The sequence below is a fragment of the Microcaecilia unicolor genome, chromosome 3, assembly GCF_901765095.1.
Source record: "Microcaecilia unicolor chromosome 3, aMicUni1.1, whole genome shotgun sequence".
Taxonomy (NCBI): domain Eukaryota; kingdom Metazoa; phylum Chordata; class Amphibia; order Gymnophiona; family Siphonopidae; genus Microcaecilia; species Microcaecilia unicolor.
Window position 1 is genome coordinate 354346886 of NC_044033.1, and position 18859 is coordinate 354365744.

At 46.6% G+C, this 18859-nt stretch overlaps 1 protein-coding gene across 1 annotated transcript in view; it reads left to right on the forward strand.

The window, feature by feature from the left end:
- PEX7 (peroxisomal biogenesis factor 7) overlaps nucleotides 1–18859 on the forward strand; it is a 295842-nt gene that overhangs the window by 54245 nt on the left and 222738 nt on the right. Inside the window, 1 exon segment of the mRNA XM_030198517.1 lies at nucleotides 3354–3462. Coding sequence (XP_030054377.1) covers nucleotides 3354–3462 — 109 coding nt within the window.

Sequence of the window (18859 nt, forward strand, 5' to 3'; positions counted from 1 at the left end):
CTTACCACCTTTGTAAATAAATGGAATACATCTGGTCTGGGCTTCCAAGATGGTATTTTTAAACAGCATCCATGCCTGATTTAAAGTCCTAACCTGCAGCTAATCCTTTTAGGTTCTTTGTAACCATTTCCCTCATTTTATCATAGTTACCCTTTGGAAAATTAAATGCTGCTACAATAGATGTCCTTTATAACTTCACTCCTGACATTAGCTCAGATTTGTTTGTTGTGATCTCTGTTTCCCAGCAGACCCAACACCATTACCTCTCGTACTATGCCCTGCATTCCACTAAGGACTAGATCTAAAATAACTCCCTCTTTTGTTGGTTCTTGGACCAGTTGTTGCAAGAAGCAGTCATTTATTATATCTAGGAATTTTACCTCCCTAGCGCCCTCTGATGAAACATTTATTCAGTCAAAATTAAAATCACCCTTTATTATAGTGTTGCTCAATTTGCCAACTTTCCTAATTTCCATAAATATTTCCTCATATGTCTGGTCTGTCCCGGAGGATGGTAGTACAGCCCTACCAGTATACTCTTTCCTTTCACACATGGAATTTCTGTCTATAAGGAGTCCACGCTGCTGTTTCATGTAGAATGTTTATTTTGCAACCCCCCTCCAATTTGATCCACTCTATCATTGCGATCTAATTTGTACCTTGTTAACTAGTATCCCATTGATTGTCCTCCTTCCACCAAGTCTCTGAGATGCCTATTATAGCTACCTCTTCATTTATTGTTATATACTCCAAATCTCCAATCTTATTTTTTAGGCTTCTTACATTTGTATTCAGATACTTGAAATTGTGCTTTTTCCTTGCATCTACAGGTTGAAGTTGACAGGGATAATTTGCATCCTTTGTTCTGCTGTCTCCTAAAACACTCTTGGCTTTCTTTCACCATTGTTGAATCCTCTCTATTGGGAGTCCCTAAATATCCAGTTTCAATAGTATCCTTCAAGGATACTCCAGACCGAATCATGTGCTCCTAGGTGACTGTCGGCTCCCCCCCCCCCCCCCCGCTCTATCTCCTTTATAAATAGTGCCAGCAGCCTGGTTCCATCCCGATTAAGGTGGAGTCTATCCTTTCTGAACAGGCTCCCCCTTTCCCAGAAAGAGAAGGTGATTTTGAGAACTGGGAAAGGGTGGGTTTATTCTTACCAGAAGAAAATAAATGAAGCGTTCTCAGGATTGGTAATTGATTGAAAGATAGAAAACAGAGATTAGGACTAAATTGTCAGTTTTCCCAAGGGAGAGGGTAAATAGGAGAGTAACCTAATGATTTGTACTGGGAAATAAATGATTTTGAAAAGGGAGCAATAAATGAAGTGATGAAATGTGCAGATGACACTAAATTATGAGGAATTGGCAGTAGGACTATGCAAATTGACCTGTAAACACATCATACGTATAAATGACAGATGAGGTTTAATATATGCGTGGAGGAGTAGCCTGATGGTTAGTGCAGTGGGTGAGAACCTGGGGAACTGTGTTCAATTCCCACTGCAGCTGATTATGACCCTGGGCAAGTCACTTAACCCTTCATTGCCCCAGGTACAAAAACTTAGATTGTGAGCACATTAGGGACAGAGAAAGTGCCTGAATTCAAGATGTAAACCCCTTTGTACCACAGAAAGGCAGTATATAAATAATGTAATAATAATAATAATGCACACTGGGGAGCAATAATTCTAAATCTAGGTACCCAAGGTATCACCACTCAGGACAAGAATCTTAGAGTATTTTATAAAGGAACGAAGACTAGACCAGAGGATATCATAATGTTTCTTTACCAGAGCTTCCCAAACTGTGGGTTGGGACCTCAAATGGGAGTCACCCATATTTGATTTCATGACCTGGGTGGGCTGTCCAGAAGTGCATTAGTATTTTGTATCTCCAGGGGTCTCAGAGTTTTATTTGGCTGATACCATGGGGTCACGAACACAAAAGAATTGACTGATCCAGGGGAAGACAGCATCTTGAGTACTGGATCAACCCATCTCAAAACAAATATAGTGGAACTAAAATAAGGTACAGAGAAGGGCTACCAAAATGATTAAAAAGATGCAATGGCTTCGCTAAACAGAAATGGTAAAGGGTTAGGGCTCTTCAGCTTGGAGAAGAAATGGCAGTATTCACAGAGGAGGATATGTGTAAGTTGATTAAAGGGGCTGAAGGAGTTCTCATGATCAACCTTGCTGTGGCTTTACGTCTCTCTGTGACAGACATTTTTGGCTCAAATTTCTTCTAAAGGGGAATGTTATCGTGTCATGTATTTGGTATACCTCTGTAGTACAACCAAAGCGGCCTAAGTGTGTCATGGAACAAGTTTTGGGACTGTAAGAAAATCAAGCACATCTGGGAAATTGGTTAAATATCTAAAACATATTACAGGTTGTCAATTGCTGGTTAAAGTAGACTTTCTGCTTTTTAATATCACTAGACAGCTGACACTGAGGAAAGGAGTAAGGAAGTTGTGAGAATACCCTTTTGAGGCTGAAAAATGTATTCTGAGAAATTGAAGGCCTTTGGCTTCTTCCATTCTGACACAATGGAGAAACAAAATGTATCAATTGTTAGACTGAAAAATTAGATGCTAGGAATGCCAACCGCAAAGCCTTAAGATGATTTTAGCATACTTGGTCACCAGTAAGAGAGGAACTCCCTATATGGTGCAAAGTGCTTTGTTGAATTTGTGATTAGGTTTATTTGTGGTACAAAGGGAGAAGAAGGGAGGAGGTAGATGGGATTTTGAACTGGGGAGTGAAGGAGGTTTATATTTGAACAGGAACTGGCCATGTAGAGGGAGGGAGCAAAATTAAAAGAACTACATCTGGAGTTGATTATTTGGTAACTAGACAAAAATAATTGTTTATACTTGGTTTATGTATTAGAGATGATTGAACATTTGTTTTGTAAGATGATGGTGGAATTAGAGAGCACTTAAAAAAGTGGCAAGTATTTTGCTGTTGTCTGGAGGGGATGGAAATTTCTTACAGTCTTCTTTGGCTTGGTAGTAGTACGGGAAGTTAGAGCCCTGTACCACAGTGCTGAGAGAGTGCAGGTGTATGGAGGTGGTTGTATATGTTGGTCTGAAGTTAAAAGGTGGTAGTTGTATAACTTTGATGTCCCTTCCTAGTTTCGGAACTGGATTCAAAGAGTTGACATTAAAGGATGGCTCTTACTTCATTGTGTAAATCCAGAGAATGAAGCATTAAAATGGTAGACAAGTGCTTGTGTCTGACATATATTAGGGTACCAGAATTTCAGATGGAAATTTGGTACCACCAGGGCTATAAGTTTTTTTTTTTTTTTTTTAAGTAAATGACCAGAATGTATTTTTGTTTTTCTAGTGGGATCCAGCTGTTGGGCAGTCACTGTGCACTTTCAGAGGCCATGAAGGTGTTATTTATAGTACAATATGGTCTCCACACATCCCAGGCTGTTTTGCATCTGCCTCAGGTAAACATCATCCTGTTTTAACTTCAAAAAGTAATTATGTATTACATCCACTAGATGGTGGTGTATAGTCAGGGAAAATTGAAAAATGAAAGAGTCAAATGGTGGTGTAAATTCGGAGCTTCTTTTCTCTTCAAAGTATTTCTTTATGACACTGGTAAGAAAGAAGTTTCATGCCCTGTTGTATATACCTTGTCTTGCAAAAGTCTTCACACCATTGGATACAATCAAAAAATTCATTAAAGTAGGTCTTTGTTTTATTGAACTACACAATATGGCAAAATAATTGAATGAGCAACAGCCATGCAATTGGGTGACTGACTGAAAGAAAATCATTTTTTCCAGCCATGCCAGTCTGGTTTCCTCCCCAGTCTTGAGACTGAAACCTTGCTGGTAGGTTTGATTGATGATTTGTGGTGAACACTTGATACGAACAGTGATTCTGTGGTCATTTTCCTTGGACTTTCATTAATCTGGCACTGTGGATCATGACTTCCTCATGGAATGTTTGATGACTCTTGGTGTCTGAGGTGAGATGAACAGTTGTTTTGTTTTTTTTTCAGTTTGAGGACACTTTGAGTGAAAACCACCGAAGATATCTGAGTCTTGTGATTTATCTTGTGACATCTCACAGGGATCCGTCCTTTCCCCTACTATAATTCAGGCTAAATGTGCAGCCTTTAGGTTACTCAGTAGTGTGGGATCTAAGTGTATACTGTGTGTAGATGACATTTAGATCATGTCCTTTTTGGGTGTCGAAAGATGCATTTGATCGTCTAAAAACAAAACTATTTTGGGTTAGGAAACCTAATACGAAATTTGTAGTTTATGGTTTATTGAACTTCATAGACTTCCCTCTTCCTGACAAGTGCTATACAATAAAATATTCACAGAAGTATTAAGAGAAAAGAATGCCATTACAAAAATAGGAAAGAGAATAAAAGTACAGGCTATGCCAATCTGCTCCAAGTATTTGCCTCAGCCATTATAAATTGCTATAAGCCTTCTGAAACAAAAAAGTCTTTCGAGCTGCTCAGATTATAGAACGGATGACTTCGCAGACTCTGAGGTGGAGAGTACCAAAGTAGAGGAGCAGTCCAAAAGAGTTTTCTGTGGCAGACTGATTCTAAACAAGCGCGATGCATAGTAGGTACATTCAATCCATCATCATGTAGGGAGCGAAGTGTCCTTGGCAGAATATGGAATCCTATGACAGAGAAGAGGTGATCTACGTGTTCTAATTTTTGACAGTTTTTCACTTTCAATTTTATTGGTAACATCTTGGAAGTATATTCAGACTCTGGGCTAAAGGCTAGATTCTATATATATCACGCCTAAAAAATCAGTGTGGAAAAAAATATGCCTAGGTATGTTCTGTAACTTTTATAGAATATGCCTAAATTTGAGCACGGTTTATAGAATATGCCAAGCGCAAGTTCACGCAACTAAATTTAGTCGCAGGCAGTCATGCTAAGTAAAACTTGGTGTAAATGCTGATGCTCAAATTAGGCATGATCCAGGTGTATTCTCTTTTCAGCTACGCACCTTAGAATTTACGTGCATCACTTTACAGAATACGCTTGGACAGTTGTGCGTGTAAATTCTAATGAATGTCAATTAGTGTCAATTACTTGTTAATTGGCAGTTATTGGCACTGATTGGCTTGTTAACTAATTAAGTTGCGCACACAAATCCAGAATATGACCGGATTTGTGTGCGCAATTTAAATCACAGGATATAGAGTCCAGGGGCAACTCTTTGTTAATAAACTATGAGTTAATATTCAGCCGACACAGTTCCTTAATTTAACTGCCAGCACCAGTGCTTAATATATATATTCAGTGCTGTTACCTGTTTAATTAGTGACCCTGGATTTATGTATAGAGGATCTTTTTATTAAGCAGTTAATGTGGGAATTAGCACATTAAGGGGTGAATTCTATATATGGTGCTGAAAAAAGCACTATTCTATAAGCTGCGCTTAAAGTTAGGCACGGTTTATAGAATAGTGCTTACACCCGGGAATCACGCCTAACTTTAGGCACAGCCATTTGCACCAACCGAAATGTGATACAAATGTAAGCACCTAAATTAGGCGCATATCCCCTCTCATTCTATAACAACACGTGTAAATGTTAGGAGCACCCCCGTTCCACCCATAACCTTCCCATTTCCACACCCCCATTTTGAACTCATGCATAAAATTTAGGAGTGTATATTTTAATTGAATCTAATTAATGCCAATAATTGGTTGTTAAGCCAACATTTGGAGCTAATTAGCTGCTTGTTCAATTAAATTGTACATGCAAATTGGGCACGTGTCCAATTTTGCGCACACAGTTTTTAGTGACACATAGAATTAAGGGGTTAGGGTGCAAGGGCAGCAAGAAGGGGAACCGTACTGCCTCACCCAGTGGTCACTATCACAAATGGAGGCCTGTAAGCCTGCAGTAACTGAGGAAAGACCCAGCTTAAACTGCTGCTCCACCTTCTCATGCACTCCTTTGAGAGCTGAATCCCCCCCTGTACAGACAGGGCAGTGTTCTTGGGAAGTGGTGTGAGGAGGGCATTTTTGACTGTTGTTGCATGGCTGTGCTAACAGTTAACACCAAGGCTTGACACAGAGGGCAATTATGTAAGGAGGTACTTATTAGGAGTTCAATAAAAAAAAGTTTGTGCGTATAGAATACCAGTGCAACAGGTTGTGTACACACATATATTGACCTTACAAGTGCATTCGTTCTGCAGTTCCTCAGTACTTCTCCACTCTTCTCTCTCCATAAGCTCCTTCCCGGGAACTGCATTCATCGGGTAAATCTCTCTTATCTGTACCCTTCTCCTCTACTGCAAACTCCGTTCCTTTGATTTTGCTGCACCGTACGCCTGGAATAGACTTCCTGAATCAGTACTTCAAACTCCAGCTCTGGCCGTCTTCAAATCTAAGCTAAAAGTCCACCTTTTTGAGGCTGTGTTTAACTCCCAACTCCTACGTATTCACTTGTTCAGTACTCATGTCTGTTATGTAATTCCCACCTTAAGTAATTCCCTTATCCCTTATTTGTCCTGTTTGTCTGTCTTGATTAGATTATAAGCTCTGTTGAGCAGGGTCTGTCTCTTACGTGTTTAGTAAGAGACAGCGCTGTGTATGTCTAGTAGTGTATAGCGGGCCTAAATCTAGGCATTGCTTATAGAATACACTTAGGCGGAAATGTTTACCTCACAGATTTTCTAGGCACCATATATAGAATTTGGCACTAAGTGCGCGTCTAGGTTGTTCCTCTATAGAGAATTGCCCCCTTAAACTCAAAAGATTTTTTTTTTTTTTGCAGGGTTAGTATCCTGTATTATGAGTGGTGTAAATTCGGAGGCAGAAGTGTTTCATACATCATACGTCTGAGCAACACCATGAATAACATTGGGAATTCAGAAGATAGTTCAGTCAATATTTGGTGATTACCCCAGATAAACACTACTAGACAGGAAAATATTGATTTTTTTCATTAAAGTCATTGTTTGACTAATAGCTTTAGCTCAGTTCAATGTTCAGAGCTAACTCACAAAAGACCAAACACACACTAATTAATTTTTTTTTTCGATAGGTATACATATAAAGTATCATATTTAATGAGTTTATTTTGTTGGGCAGACTAGATGGACCATACAGGTCTTTATCTGCCGTCATCTACTATTTTACTATATAGAAGTAATAAGTAGTAGTAGTAATAATATTTGGGCACAAGTGCTTACACCCTCATAGAGCTGGTGTAAATGATTGTGCCTAAATCGCTAAAGACTGCATGTAGATTATAGCAGTGCTTCTCAAATCATTCCTTGGGGGACACCCAGCCAGTCAGGTTTTCAGGATATCCACAATGACTGTGGATGAGGTAGATTTGCATGCCCTTTCTCCTAGGTAGGTCCCAAGAAACAGGGAGGCAAGTGGTCTGCTAGGTCCCGAAGGAAGGAAATTGTAGAAGCAGCCATGGTGGACAAGTAGATAAAATGTTGAAGAGAATTTTTTGGTGAATCAAATTAAAATAAACCCGACACGGCCGTGTTTCACCCTACTTGGGCTGTAAACATAACATAATGCATAGTGAACATCAACATCATTAACATTCAACATTCAAAACTGATAAACCGTAATAACATTAAAATTTAACATTCAAATATAATAATATAAAATTCTATTTCTATATGTGTAATCAATCATAAATATAAACTATAAAACAGTTTATAGGAACCAGAATGGAGTGTGCAAAAGAAAACAGGGGGGTTGCGTCCTATCCTAGACCTAAAGGGCCTGAATAAATTTCTAGTTCGAGAAAAGTTCAGGATGGTTTCCCGGGGCACCCTTCTTCCCATGATTCAAGAGAATGATTGTCTATGCTCTCTGGACTTAAAGGATGCTTACACACACATCTCGATACTTCCAGCTCACAGGAAGTATCTTCAATTTCGGCTGGGAACGCAGCCTTTTGGTCTGATGTCTGCACCCAGAGTATTCATGAAGTGTCTAGCGGTAGTCGCAGCGTCACTATGCAGACTGGGAGTACATGTGTTCCCTTATCTTGACGATTGGCTGGTGAAGAGCATCTCGAAGGCAGGTGCTCAGCAGTCCATGCGAATGACTATTCAGGTGCTAGAACTACTGGGGTTCGTAATTAATTAACCCAAGTCCCATCTCCAGTCCAAAAGTTGGAATTCATTGGAGCCCTGTTGAACACAAAGACAGTTCGTGCTTATCTTCCCGAGGCAAGGGCAGACAACCTCCTGTCCCTGGTGTCCATAGCTTGAGTGTCTCAACAGGTCACGGCTCGGCAGATGTTGAGGCTTCTGGGCCACATGGCCTCCACAGTTCAGTGGACCCTAGCTTCCCAGTGGTACTAAGCTTCAGGGACTCTAGGGGATGTAATCCAACTGTCCACCGACTTTCGCAATTCTTTTCAGTAGTGGACAACTCGATACAATTTGACCTTGGGACGTCCATTCCGAATTCCTTAGCCACAAAAAGTGCTGATGACGGATGCATCCCTCCTGGGGTGGGGAGCTCATGTAGATGGGCTTCACACTCAAGGAGCCTGGTCCTTTCGGGAAAAAGGTTTTCAGATCAATCTCATGGAATTGCGGGCGATCCGGAACGCTCTAAAGGCTTTCAGAGATCGGCTGTCCAACCAAATTATATTGATTCAGACAGACAATCAGGTTGCCATGTATTACACCAACAAGCAGGGGGCACCGGATCTTGCCCTCTGTGTCAGGAAGCCGTCCAGATGTGGCTTTGGGCTTGCCGTCACGGTATGTTTCTCCAAGCCACTTATCTGGCAGGCATAAACAACAGTCTGGCCAACAGGTTGAGCAGGATAATACAACCTCACGAGTGGTCACTGAACATAGGCGTAGTCCGCAAGATCTTCCGAGCATGGGGCACCCCCTCGGTGGATCTTTTTGCCACTCAGATCAATCACAAGGTCCCTCAGTTCTGTTCCAGGCTTCAGGCCCACGACAGACTAGTGTCAGATGCTTTTCTCCTACATTGGGGGACAGGCCTTCTGTATGCGTATCCTCCCATACTTCTGGTAGGGAGGACTTTGCTGAAACTCAAGCAAGACTGCGGAACCATGATCCTGATTGCACCCTTCTTGCTGTGTCAGATTTGGTTCCCTCTTCTTCTGGAGTTGTCCTCCGAAGAACCGTGGAGATTGGAGTGTTTTCCAACCTTCATCACTCAGAACGAGGGGTTGCTTCTGCATCCCAACATCCAGTCTCTGGCTCTCATGGCCTGGATGTTGAGAGCTTAGAATTTGCCTCCTTGGGTCTTTCAGAGGGTGTCTCCCGAGTCTTGCTTGCTTCCAGGAAAGATTCCACGAAGAGGTCTTACTCTTTTAAATGGAGGAGGTTTGCCGTCTGGTGTGACAGCAAGGCCCTAGATTCTCTTTCTTGTCCTACACAGACCCTGCTTGAATACCTTCTGCACTTATCAGAGTCTGGTCTCAAGACCAACTCCGTTAGAGTTCACCTTAGTGTGATTAGTGCTTATCATCACCGTGTAGAAGGTAAGCCTATCTCTGGACAGCCTTTAGTTGTTCGCTTCATGAGAGGTTTGCTTTTGTCAGAGCCCCCGGTCAAACCTCCATCGGTGTCATGGGATCTCAACATCGTTCTCACCCATCTGATGAAAGCTCCTTTTGAGCCACTGAATTCCTGCCATCTGAAGTACTTGGCCTGGAAGGTTGTTTTCTTGGTGGCTGTTACTTCAGCTCATAGGGTTAGTGAGCTTCAGGCCTTGGTAGTGCATGCACCTTATATCAAGTTTCATCATAACAGAGTAGTCCTCCGCACGCACCCTAAGTTTCTGCCGAAGGTGGTGTCGGAGTTCCATCTGAACCAGTCAATTGTCTTGCCAACATTTTTCCCCGTCCTCGTCCCCACCCTGGCAAAAGCAGTTACATACCTTGAACTGCAAGAGAGCATTGGCCTTTTACGTGGAGCAGACAAAGCCCTTCAGACAGTCCGCCCAGTTGTTTGTTTCTTTCGATCCCAACAGGAGGGGGGTCGCCATCGGAAAACGCACAATCTCCAGTTGGCTAACAGATTGCATTTCCTTCACTTATGCCCAAGCTGGGCTGAATCTAGAGGGCCATGTCACAGCTCATAATGTTAGAGCCATGGCTGTGTCTGTGGCTCACTTGAAGTCAGCCTCCATTGAAGAGATTTGCAAGGCTGCAACGTGGTTATCGGTCCACTACTGCCTTCAGCAGGACACCTGACATGACAGTCGGTTTGGGCAGTCGGTGCTGCAAAATCTGTTCGTGGTTTAGGATCCAACTCCACCCCCCTAGACCCATTTTTGTTCTGTTCCAGGCTGCACTCTCAGTTAGTTGTTTATGGTTTCAGGTCAATGTATGTTATGTCCTCGCCGTTGCGAGGCCCAATTGACCAATGTTCATTGTTTTGAGTGAGCCTGGGTGCTAGGGATACCCCACATGTGAGAACAAGCAGCCTGCTTGTCCTCGAAGAAAGCAAAGATACATACCTGTAGCAGGTATTCTCCGAGGACAGCAGGCTGATTGTTCTCACAAACCCGCCAACCTCCCCTTTGGAGTTGTTATTTATTTCTCTATATGCTTTTGGATTTAACTGAGGAGAAGTGCTCACGCGACGGGCCGGAAATCAGTCCGCACAAGCACGGTATGTGCTGCATGCGCACCAGAAGACTCTGGCAAAACTTCTTTAATATTTTGCTTGCAAAATGCCGATTCCTTGGCCGATGCGGATGTCGACCCACATGTGAGAACAATCAGCCTGCAGTCATTGGAGAATACCTGCTACAGGTAAGTATCTTCGCTTTCCCTTTTGGTGTGAAGGATTCATGTAACTACGAGGCATTACTGTGGGTTATTTAAAAAGGAAAAAAGAAGTTAGATTCTGCATATCAGAATTAAAAATTTAGAAATTCAATGCTGAGGCTAAGAGTGAAGATAAGCATGTAAAAGTTTTCATAAAAACTTGCCATGACCTCCAAACTTGGGTGCCATGTGTTCCACTGTGCATTCCGATCAGGGCAGAGCATGGCAACCACGACTAAAAATGCCCATAAAACCAAATGATTGCACCTAATTCGCATAAGACTGCATATAGATCATAGCAGTGCTTCTCAACCCAGGCTCGGGGCACACCCAGCCAGTCAGGTTTTCACGATAATCATGATGAATATACATGAGAGATTTGCATGCCCTGTCTCCTTGGTATACAAACTTCTCTCATGCGTATTTATTATGGTTATTCTGCAAACCTGACTGGCTGGGTGTGCCCCGAGGCCTTGGTTGAGAAGCACTGGATTGTAGTATTCTGTAATCTACACGTATAAATGTATATCTTGCCCAAACTCCATCCACACCTATGTCTACCTGTAGACTACATGTTATTTTATAGAATAGCATCTAGCTGGAATATTGTCATTTGCAGGAGTATGTTCTGGTGTTCGGATTGCTAATGTGTGTTCCTGGCACCTAAATGTTAGGCACTGCTTCCCTTTTTAACTGTATAGTAGGGAATGGGCATGGTAACTCACTATATATCACTTAAAGCCACCTTAATAGATGATGTGAGCTGCATCTTCATTATCTGTGCATTACTTATACTTTTTTTGTGTTAGCTGCTTGTGCAATAGATGTTTTGAAGTTACTGCACAGATGTTTGGTCATTTACCATAGGGTAACTGCAACTTTTACCATGTTTTAGTAAAAGGCCCCCATACTGCAGTGAGCACATAGCCACTATTCGTTTAGTTTAGGCCTGTAATTGTGTAGGCCTAAATTAAACATATAAAGATCCAGATACCAGCTGAATATCACTGCTACCTTGAAAAGTTTTGTAGTCTGACCATGTCCTGCACCAGCCTTGGCCCCTTACTATACAAGTTGTTTCGGGCCCTTCAGTGAGATAATTGGCCCAATAGTATCCATTGAAGGTTTGAAATTACGCAGTTAATCACATTAGTTGTTCACCGGCTGCCAGTAAATGTAGAACTTGTTTTGAATGTCAAACCTACTAGTAAATTTCCAGTTTTGGCAACTGTGGATTCTCCGAGGACAAGCAGGCTGCTTGTTCTCACTGATGGGTGACGTCCACGGCAGCCCCTCCAATCGGAAACTTCACTAGCAAAGTCCTTTGCTAGCCCTCGCGCGCCCGCGCGCACCGCGCATGCGCGGCCGTCTTCCCGCCCGAAACCGGCTCGAGCCGGCCAGTCTTCTTTTGTCCGCACTCGGTACGGTCGTGTTTTCGCCGTGTCGAGCCCCGGAAAGTCGACCTCGCGCGTCCAATTTGTTTTGAACGTGTTTTTTTCCTTCGGGAAAGCTTTGTCCTAGTCGGGAAGTGCTCCGGAAACCCCCCGCCGGGTTTCGTGTAAATCCTCCCCGTACTTCCAGCTTTTTTGCCCCGGTAAGTTTTCTTTCGTCGTCGGGGTAGGCCTCTTTTCGGCCTCGGTCGAGATTTTTTCTCCCTCTAAATTTGGTGCTTCAAATTTCGCCATTTCGGCTTTTGATTTCGCCGCCGTGATTTTTCCGCCCATGACATCGAAGCCTTCCAGCGGCTTCAAGAAGTGCACCCAGTGCGCCCGGGTTATCTCGCTCACTGATCGACACTCGTCGTGTCTTCAGTGTCTGGGGGCCGAGCACCGCCCTCAGAACTGCAGTCTGTGTTCCCTGCTTCAAAGGCGGACTCAGGTAGCGAGACTAGCCCAGTGGAACGTGTTGTTCTCGGGCTCTTCGTCGGCATCGGCACCGGGATCTTCGAGTGCATCGACGTCGTCAGCGTCCAGACCATCTTCCTCGGCCGCCCCTGCATCGAGTGCATCGAGGCATCGGGCCTCTGCATCGGCGCCGAGACATCGGATAGCTGCATCGACGTCGGTGGTACCAGGACCTCGTCTGCTGATGTCGTCGGACGGTGGTGCATCGGGTGGAGTGCAGGTGAGGGCTGTCCATTCCCCCGCTGGTGGCGGTGAGCCCTCGGGTGGGTCTCCTCCTACCCTGAGGGCTCCTGCGGTACAGCCCCCCCGAGATCGACCTTCTTCAGTCTCGGCCCCGAGGAAGCGACGGATGGATTCGACGTCCTCCTCGTCGGTGCCGGGGAGCTCTGGTGACATGCTTCGGAAGAAATCGAAGAAGCATCGACACCGGTCTCCTCCCCGTGTCGGCACCGAGAGCTCTGGGTCGCCGAGGGATTCGGCACCCAGCAGGCATCGGCACCGAGAGGACCGCTCACCCTCTGTTCAGGAGGTGTCGATGCGCTCCGCTCTGGACAGCCCGGAACAGCCTCCACGCCCGGAACAGGTACTGACGTCGACGCCTGCATCGACCTCTCAGCCTTTCTCTGCAGCCGCTCTAAACGAGAGCCTCCGGGCCGTTCTCCCAGAGATTCTGGGAGAGCTGTTGCGCCCTACCCCTCCGGTACCGGCGGTGCTTGCGCCACCGGTACCGTCGAGCGTGGCGCCGGCTGGCCCATCGCCCAGGTTGAGGTCCCCGACGTCGGTACCGCGTGCGGTACCGACCGCGGCCACCTCCCAGGAAGGCTCCCCGACTACGTCGGCGGAGGGAGCTTCGCCGATGCGGGCGAGGGAGTCTACCTCTCGACGCCCCCATCGTGGACGGGGTTCCACGGAGTCGAGCAGGGCGAGGTTGCAGACACAGGTCCGTGAACTTGTGTCTGACACCGAGGGTGAGGCCTCGTGGGAGGAAGAGGAAGATCCCAGATATTTCTCTGACGAGGAGTCTGAGGGTCTTCCGTCTGATCCCACTCCCTCTCCTGAGAGACAGCTTTCTCCTCCCGAGAGTCTGTCTTTTGCCTCCTTTGTCCGGGAGATGTCTACGGCCATCCCCTTCCCGGTGGTTGTGGAGGACGAGCCCAGGGCTGAAATGTTTGAGCTCCTGGACTATCCTTCTCCACCTAAGGAAGCGTCCACTGTTCCCTTGCACCATGTCCTGAAGAAGACATTGCTTGCGAACTGGACCAAGCCATTAACTAATCCCCACATTCCCAAGAAGATCGAGTCCCAGTACCGGATCCATGGGGACCCAGAGCTGATGCGCACTCAGTTGCCTCATGACTCTGGAGTTGTGGATTTGGCCCTAAAGAAGGCTAAGAGTTCTAGGGAACATGCTTCGGCGCCCCCGGGCAAGGACGCTAGAACCTTAGACTCCTTTGGGAGGAAGGCCTACCATTCCTCTATGCTCGTGTCCAAGATCCAGTCTTACCAGCTCTACACGAGCATACACATGCGGAATAATGTGCGGCAGTTGGCGGGCTTGGTTGATGCTCTTCCCCCTGAGCAAGCCAAGCCTTTTCAGGAGGTGGTCAGGCAGCTGAAGGCGTGCAGAAAATTCCTGGCCAGAGGAGTTTATGACACTTTTGATGTTGCGTCCAGGGCCGCTGCTCAAGGTGTGGTGATGCGCAGGCTCTCATGGCTGCGTGCCGCCGACCTGGAGAATAGAATCCAGCAGCGGATTGCGGACTCGCCTTGCCGTGCGGATAACATTTTTGGCGAAAAAGTCGAGCAGGTGGTAGAGTCTCTCCACCAGCGGGACACCGCATTCGACAAGTTCGCCCGCCGGCAGCCTTCAGCTTCTACCTCTACAGGTAGACGATTTTTCGGGGGAAGGAAGACTGTTCCCTATACTTCTGGCAAGCGTAGGTACAATCCTCCTTCCCGACAGCCTGCGGCCCAGGCTAAGCCCCAGCGCGCTCGCTCTCGTCAGCAGCGTGCGAATCAGCAAGGCCCCGCGGCTCCCCAGCAAAAGCAAGGGGCGAGCTTTTGACTGGCTCCAGCAGAGCATAGCCGACATCCAAGTGTCAGTGCCGGGCGACCTGCCAGTCGGAGGGAGGTTGAAAGCTTTTCACCAAAGGTGGCCTCTCATAACCTCCGATCAGTGGGTTCTCCAAATAGTCCGGCAAGGATACACCCTCAATTTGGCCTCACAACCTCCAAATTGTCCACCGGGAGCTCAGTCCTACAGCTTCCAGCACAAGCAGGTACTTGCAGAGGAACTCTCCGCCCTTCTCAGCGCCAATGCGGTCGAGCCCGTGCCATCCGGGCAAGAAGGGCTGGGGTTCTATTCCAGGTACTTCCTTGTGGAAAAGAAAACAGGGGGGATGCGTCCCATCCTAGACCTAAGGGCCCTGAACAAATATCTCGTAAAAGAAAAGTTCAGGATGCTTTCCCTGGGCACCCTTCTCCCCATGATTCAGCAAAACGATTGGCTATGCTCTCTGGACTTGAAGGATGCCTACACACACATCCCGATACTGCCAGCTCACAGACAGTATCTGCGATTTCAGCTGGGCGCACGCCACTTCCAGTACTGTGTGCTACCCTTTGGGCTCGCCTCTGCGCCCAGGGTGTTCACAAAGTGCCTAGCTGTGGTAGCAGCGGCGCTTCGCAGGCTGGGGGTGCACGTGTTCCCATATCTCGACGATTGGCTGGTGAAGAACACATCCGAGGCAGGAGCCCTGCAGTCCATGCAGATGACTATTCGCCTCCTGGAGCTACTGGGGTTTGTGATAAATTACCCAAAGTCCCATCTTCTCCCAGTGCAGAAACTCGAATTCATCGGAGCCCTGCTGGATTCTCGGACGGCTCGCGCCTATCTCCCAGAGGCGAGGGCCAACAACTTGTTGTCCCTCGTCTCGCGGGTGCGAGCGTCCCAGCAGATCACAGCTCGGCAGATGTTGAGATTGCTGGGCCACATGGCTTCCACAGTTCATGTGACTCCCATGGCCCGCCTTCACATGAGATCTGCTCAATGGACCCTAGCCTCCCAGTGGTATCAGGCCGCCGGGGGTCTAGAGGACGTGATCCACCTGTCCACGAGTTTTCTCGAATCCCTGTATTGGTGGACGATTTGCTCCAATTTGACTCTGGGACGTCCCTTCCAAATTCCTCAGCCTCAAAAAGTGCTGACCACGGATGCGTCTCTCCTGGGATGGGGAGCTCATGTCGATGGGCTTCACACCCAAGGAAGGTGGTCCCTCCAAGAAAGCGATCTACAGATCAATCTTCTGGAGTTGCGAGCGATCTGGAACGCTCTGAAGGCTTTCAGAGATCGGCTGTCCCACCAAATTATCCAAATTCAGACAGACAATCAGGTTGCCATGTACTATGTCAACAAGCAGGGGGGCACCGGCCGACAGGTTGAGCAGGATTATGCAACCTCACTAGTGGTCGCTCAATTCCCGTGTGGTGCGACAGATCTTCCAGGCGTGGGGCACCCCCCTGGTGGATCTCTTCGCATCTCAAGTGAACCACAAGGTCCCTCAGTTCTGTTCCAGGCTTCAGGCCCACGGCAGACTGGCGTCGGATGCCTTCCTCCTGGATTGGGGGGAAGGTCTGCTGTATGCTTATCCTCCCATTCCTCTGGTGGGGAAGACTTTGTTGAAACTCAAGCAAGACCGAGGCACCATGATTCTGATTGCTCCCTTTTGGCCGCGTCAGATCTGGTTCCCTCTTCTTCTGGAGTTATCCTCCGAAGAACCGTGGAGATTGGAGTGTTTTCCGACCCTCATCACGCAGGACGAAGGGGCTCTTCTGCATCCCAACCTCCAGTCCCTGGCTCTCACGGCCTGGATGTTGAGGGCGTAGACTTTGCCTCTTTGGGTCTGCCAGAGGGTGTCTCCCGCATCTTGCTTGCTTCCAGGAAAGACTCCACTAAGAGAAGTTACTTCTTTCATTGGAGGAGGTTTGCCGTCTGGTGTGACAGCAAGGCCCTAGATCCTCGCTCTTGTCCTACACAGACCCTGCTTGAATACCTTCTCCACTTGTCTGAGTCTGGTCTGAAGACCAACTCCGTAAGGGTTCACCTTAGTGCAATCAGTGCATACCATTACCAAGTGGAAGGTAAGCCGATCTCAGGACAGCCTTTAGTTGTTCGCTTCATGAGAGGTTTGCTTTTGTCAAAGCCCCCTGTCAAGCCTCCTACAGTGTCATGGGATCTCAATGTCGTTCTCACCCAGCTGATGAAACCTCCTTTCGAGCCACTGAATTCCTGCCATCCGAAGTACTTGACCTGGAAGGTCATTTTCTTGGTGGCAGTTACCTCGGCTCGTAGAGTCAGTGAGCTTCAGGCCCTGGTAGCCCAGGCCCCTTACACCAAATTTCATCACAACAGAGTAGTCCTCCGCACTCACCCTAAGTTTCTGCCAAAGGTTGTGTCGGAGTTCCATCTGAACCAGTCAATTGTCTTGCCAACATTCTTTCCCCGTCCTCATTCCTGCCCTGCTGAACGTCAGCTGCACACATTGGACTGCAAGAGAGCATTGGCCTTCTATCTGGAGCGGACACAGCCCCACAGACAGTCCGCCCAATTGTTTGTTTCTTTTGATCCCAACAAGAGGGGAGTGGCTGTAGGGAAACGCACCATATCCAATTGGCTAGCAGATTGCATTTCCTTCACTTACGCCCAGGCTGGGCTGGCTCTTGAGGGTCATGTCACGGCTCATAATGTTAGAGCCATGGCAGCGTCGGTAGCCCACTTGAAGTCAGCCACCATGGAGGAAATTTGCAAAGCTGCGACGTGGTCATCTGTCCACACATTCACATCTCATTACTGCCTGCAGCAGGATACCCGACGTGACAGTCGGTTCGGGCAGTCAGTTCTTCAGAACCTGTTTGGGCTTTAGGATCCAACTCCACCCCCCGAGGGCCCTGTTTGTTCTGTTCCAGGCTACACTCTCAGTTAGTTGGTAAATTTTTTAGGTCAATCTCAGTTATGTCCTCGCCGTTGCGAGGCCCAATTGACCAATGTTGTTGTTTTGAGTGAGCCTGGGGGCTAGGGATACCCCATCAGTGAGAACAAGCAGCCTGCTTGTCCTCGGAGAAAGCGAATGCTACATACCTGTAGAAGGTATTCTCCGAGGACAGCAGGCTGATTGTTCTCACAAACCCGCCCGCCTCCCCTTTGGAGTTGTGTCTTCCCTTGAAGTGTATTGTCTTGCTACATACTGGACTGGCCGGCTCGAGCCGGTTTCGGGCGGGAAGACGGCCGCGCATGCGCGGTGCGCGCGGGCGCGCGAGGGCTAGCAAAGGACTTTGCTAGTGAAGTTTCCGATTGGAGGGGCTGCCGTGGACGTCACCCATCAGTGAGAACAATCAGCCTGCTGTCCTCGGAGAATACCTTCTACAGGTATGTAGCATTCGCTTTATCCATGATCTCCACCCCTACTTAAATACAGATAACCTGACTGCTGTGGTTCACACCCTAGTTAGAGGTAGTTGGATTACTGTAATGCTTCATTTCTGGAGTATATAAGTACACAGTTTCAAGAATCCTTATTGTAGTGAAAAAGTTCATGATGATGTAATCCCGGCATTAGAAAGGCTATATTGCCTTCAGGCAGCTTTCAGGGTTTTCCTTAAAATGCCCAATATTTCAGGCGCTGTATGGCTCTGGTCCTCCATATTGGGGGGAGGGACTGAATCCATACGTGCTCATTTGAGCTCTATGATCTTTCAAGGAAGGATGCATTCCTGTCTCCTTTAACAGTGAAATATAAAGATAAGAGTAAACATGCTTTCTTTTATCTAGTCCCTCTCTCTTGAACTCAGTCCCCCCACCCCCGTCAGTCTTATCTCCTTGGTAACAATCTGGTACTTAGGAAGATATGTGAAACCTGGTTATTTGTTAAGGCTTTTACTTAGTAACGATGCTTAATTATTTCTATTTAGCATTAACTTTATATTGTTTTATTTGTTTTGTATTATTTCTTACCCCCCCCCTACTCTCAGTCCTGGAGGGATGTCAGTGGAACAGGTTTTCCAGATATCCCTGTTGAATATGTATGAGAGATTTATATATAAGAAAGAACATAAGAATTGCTGTACTGGGTCAAACCAAAGGTCCATCTAG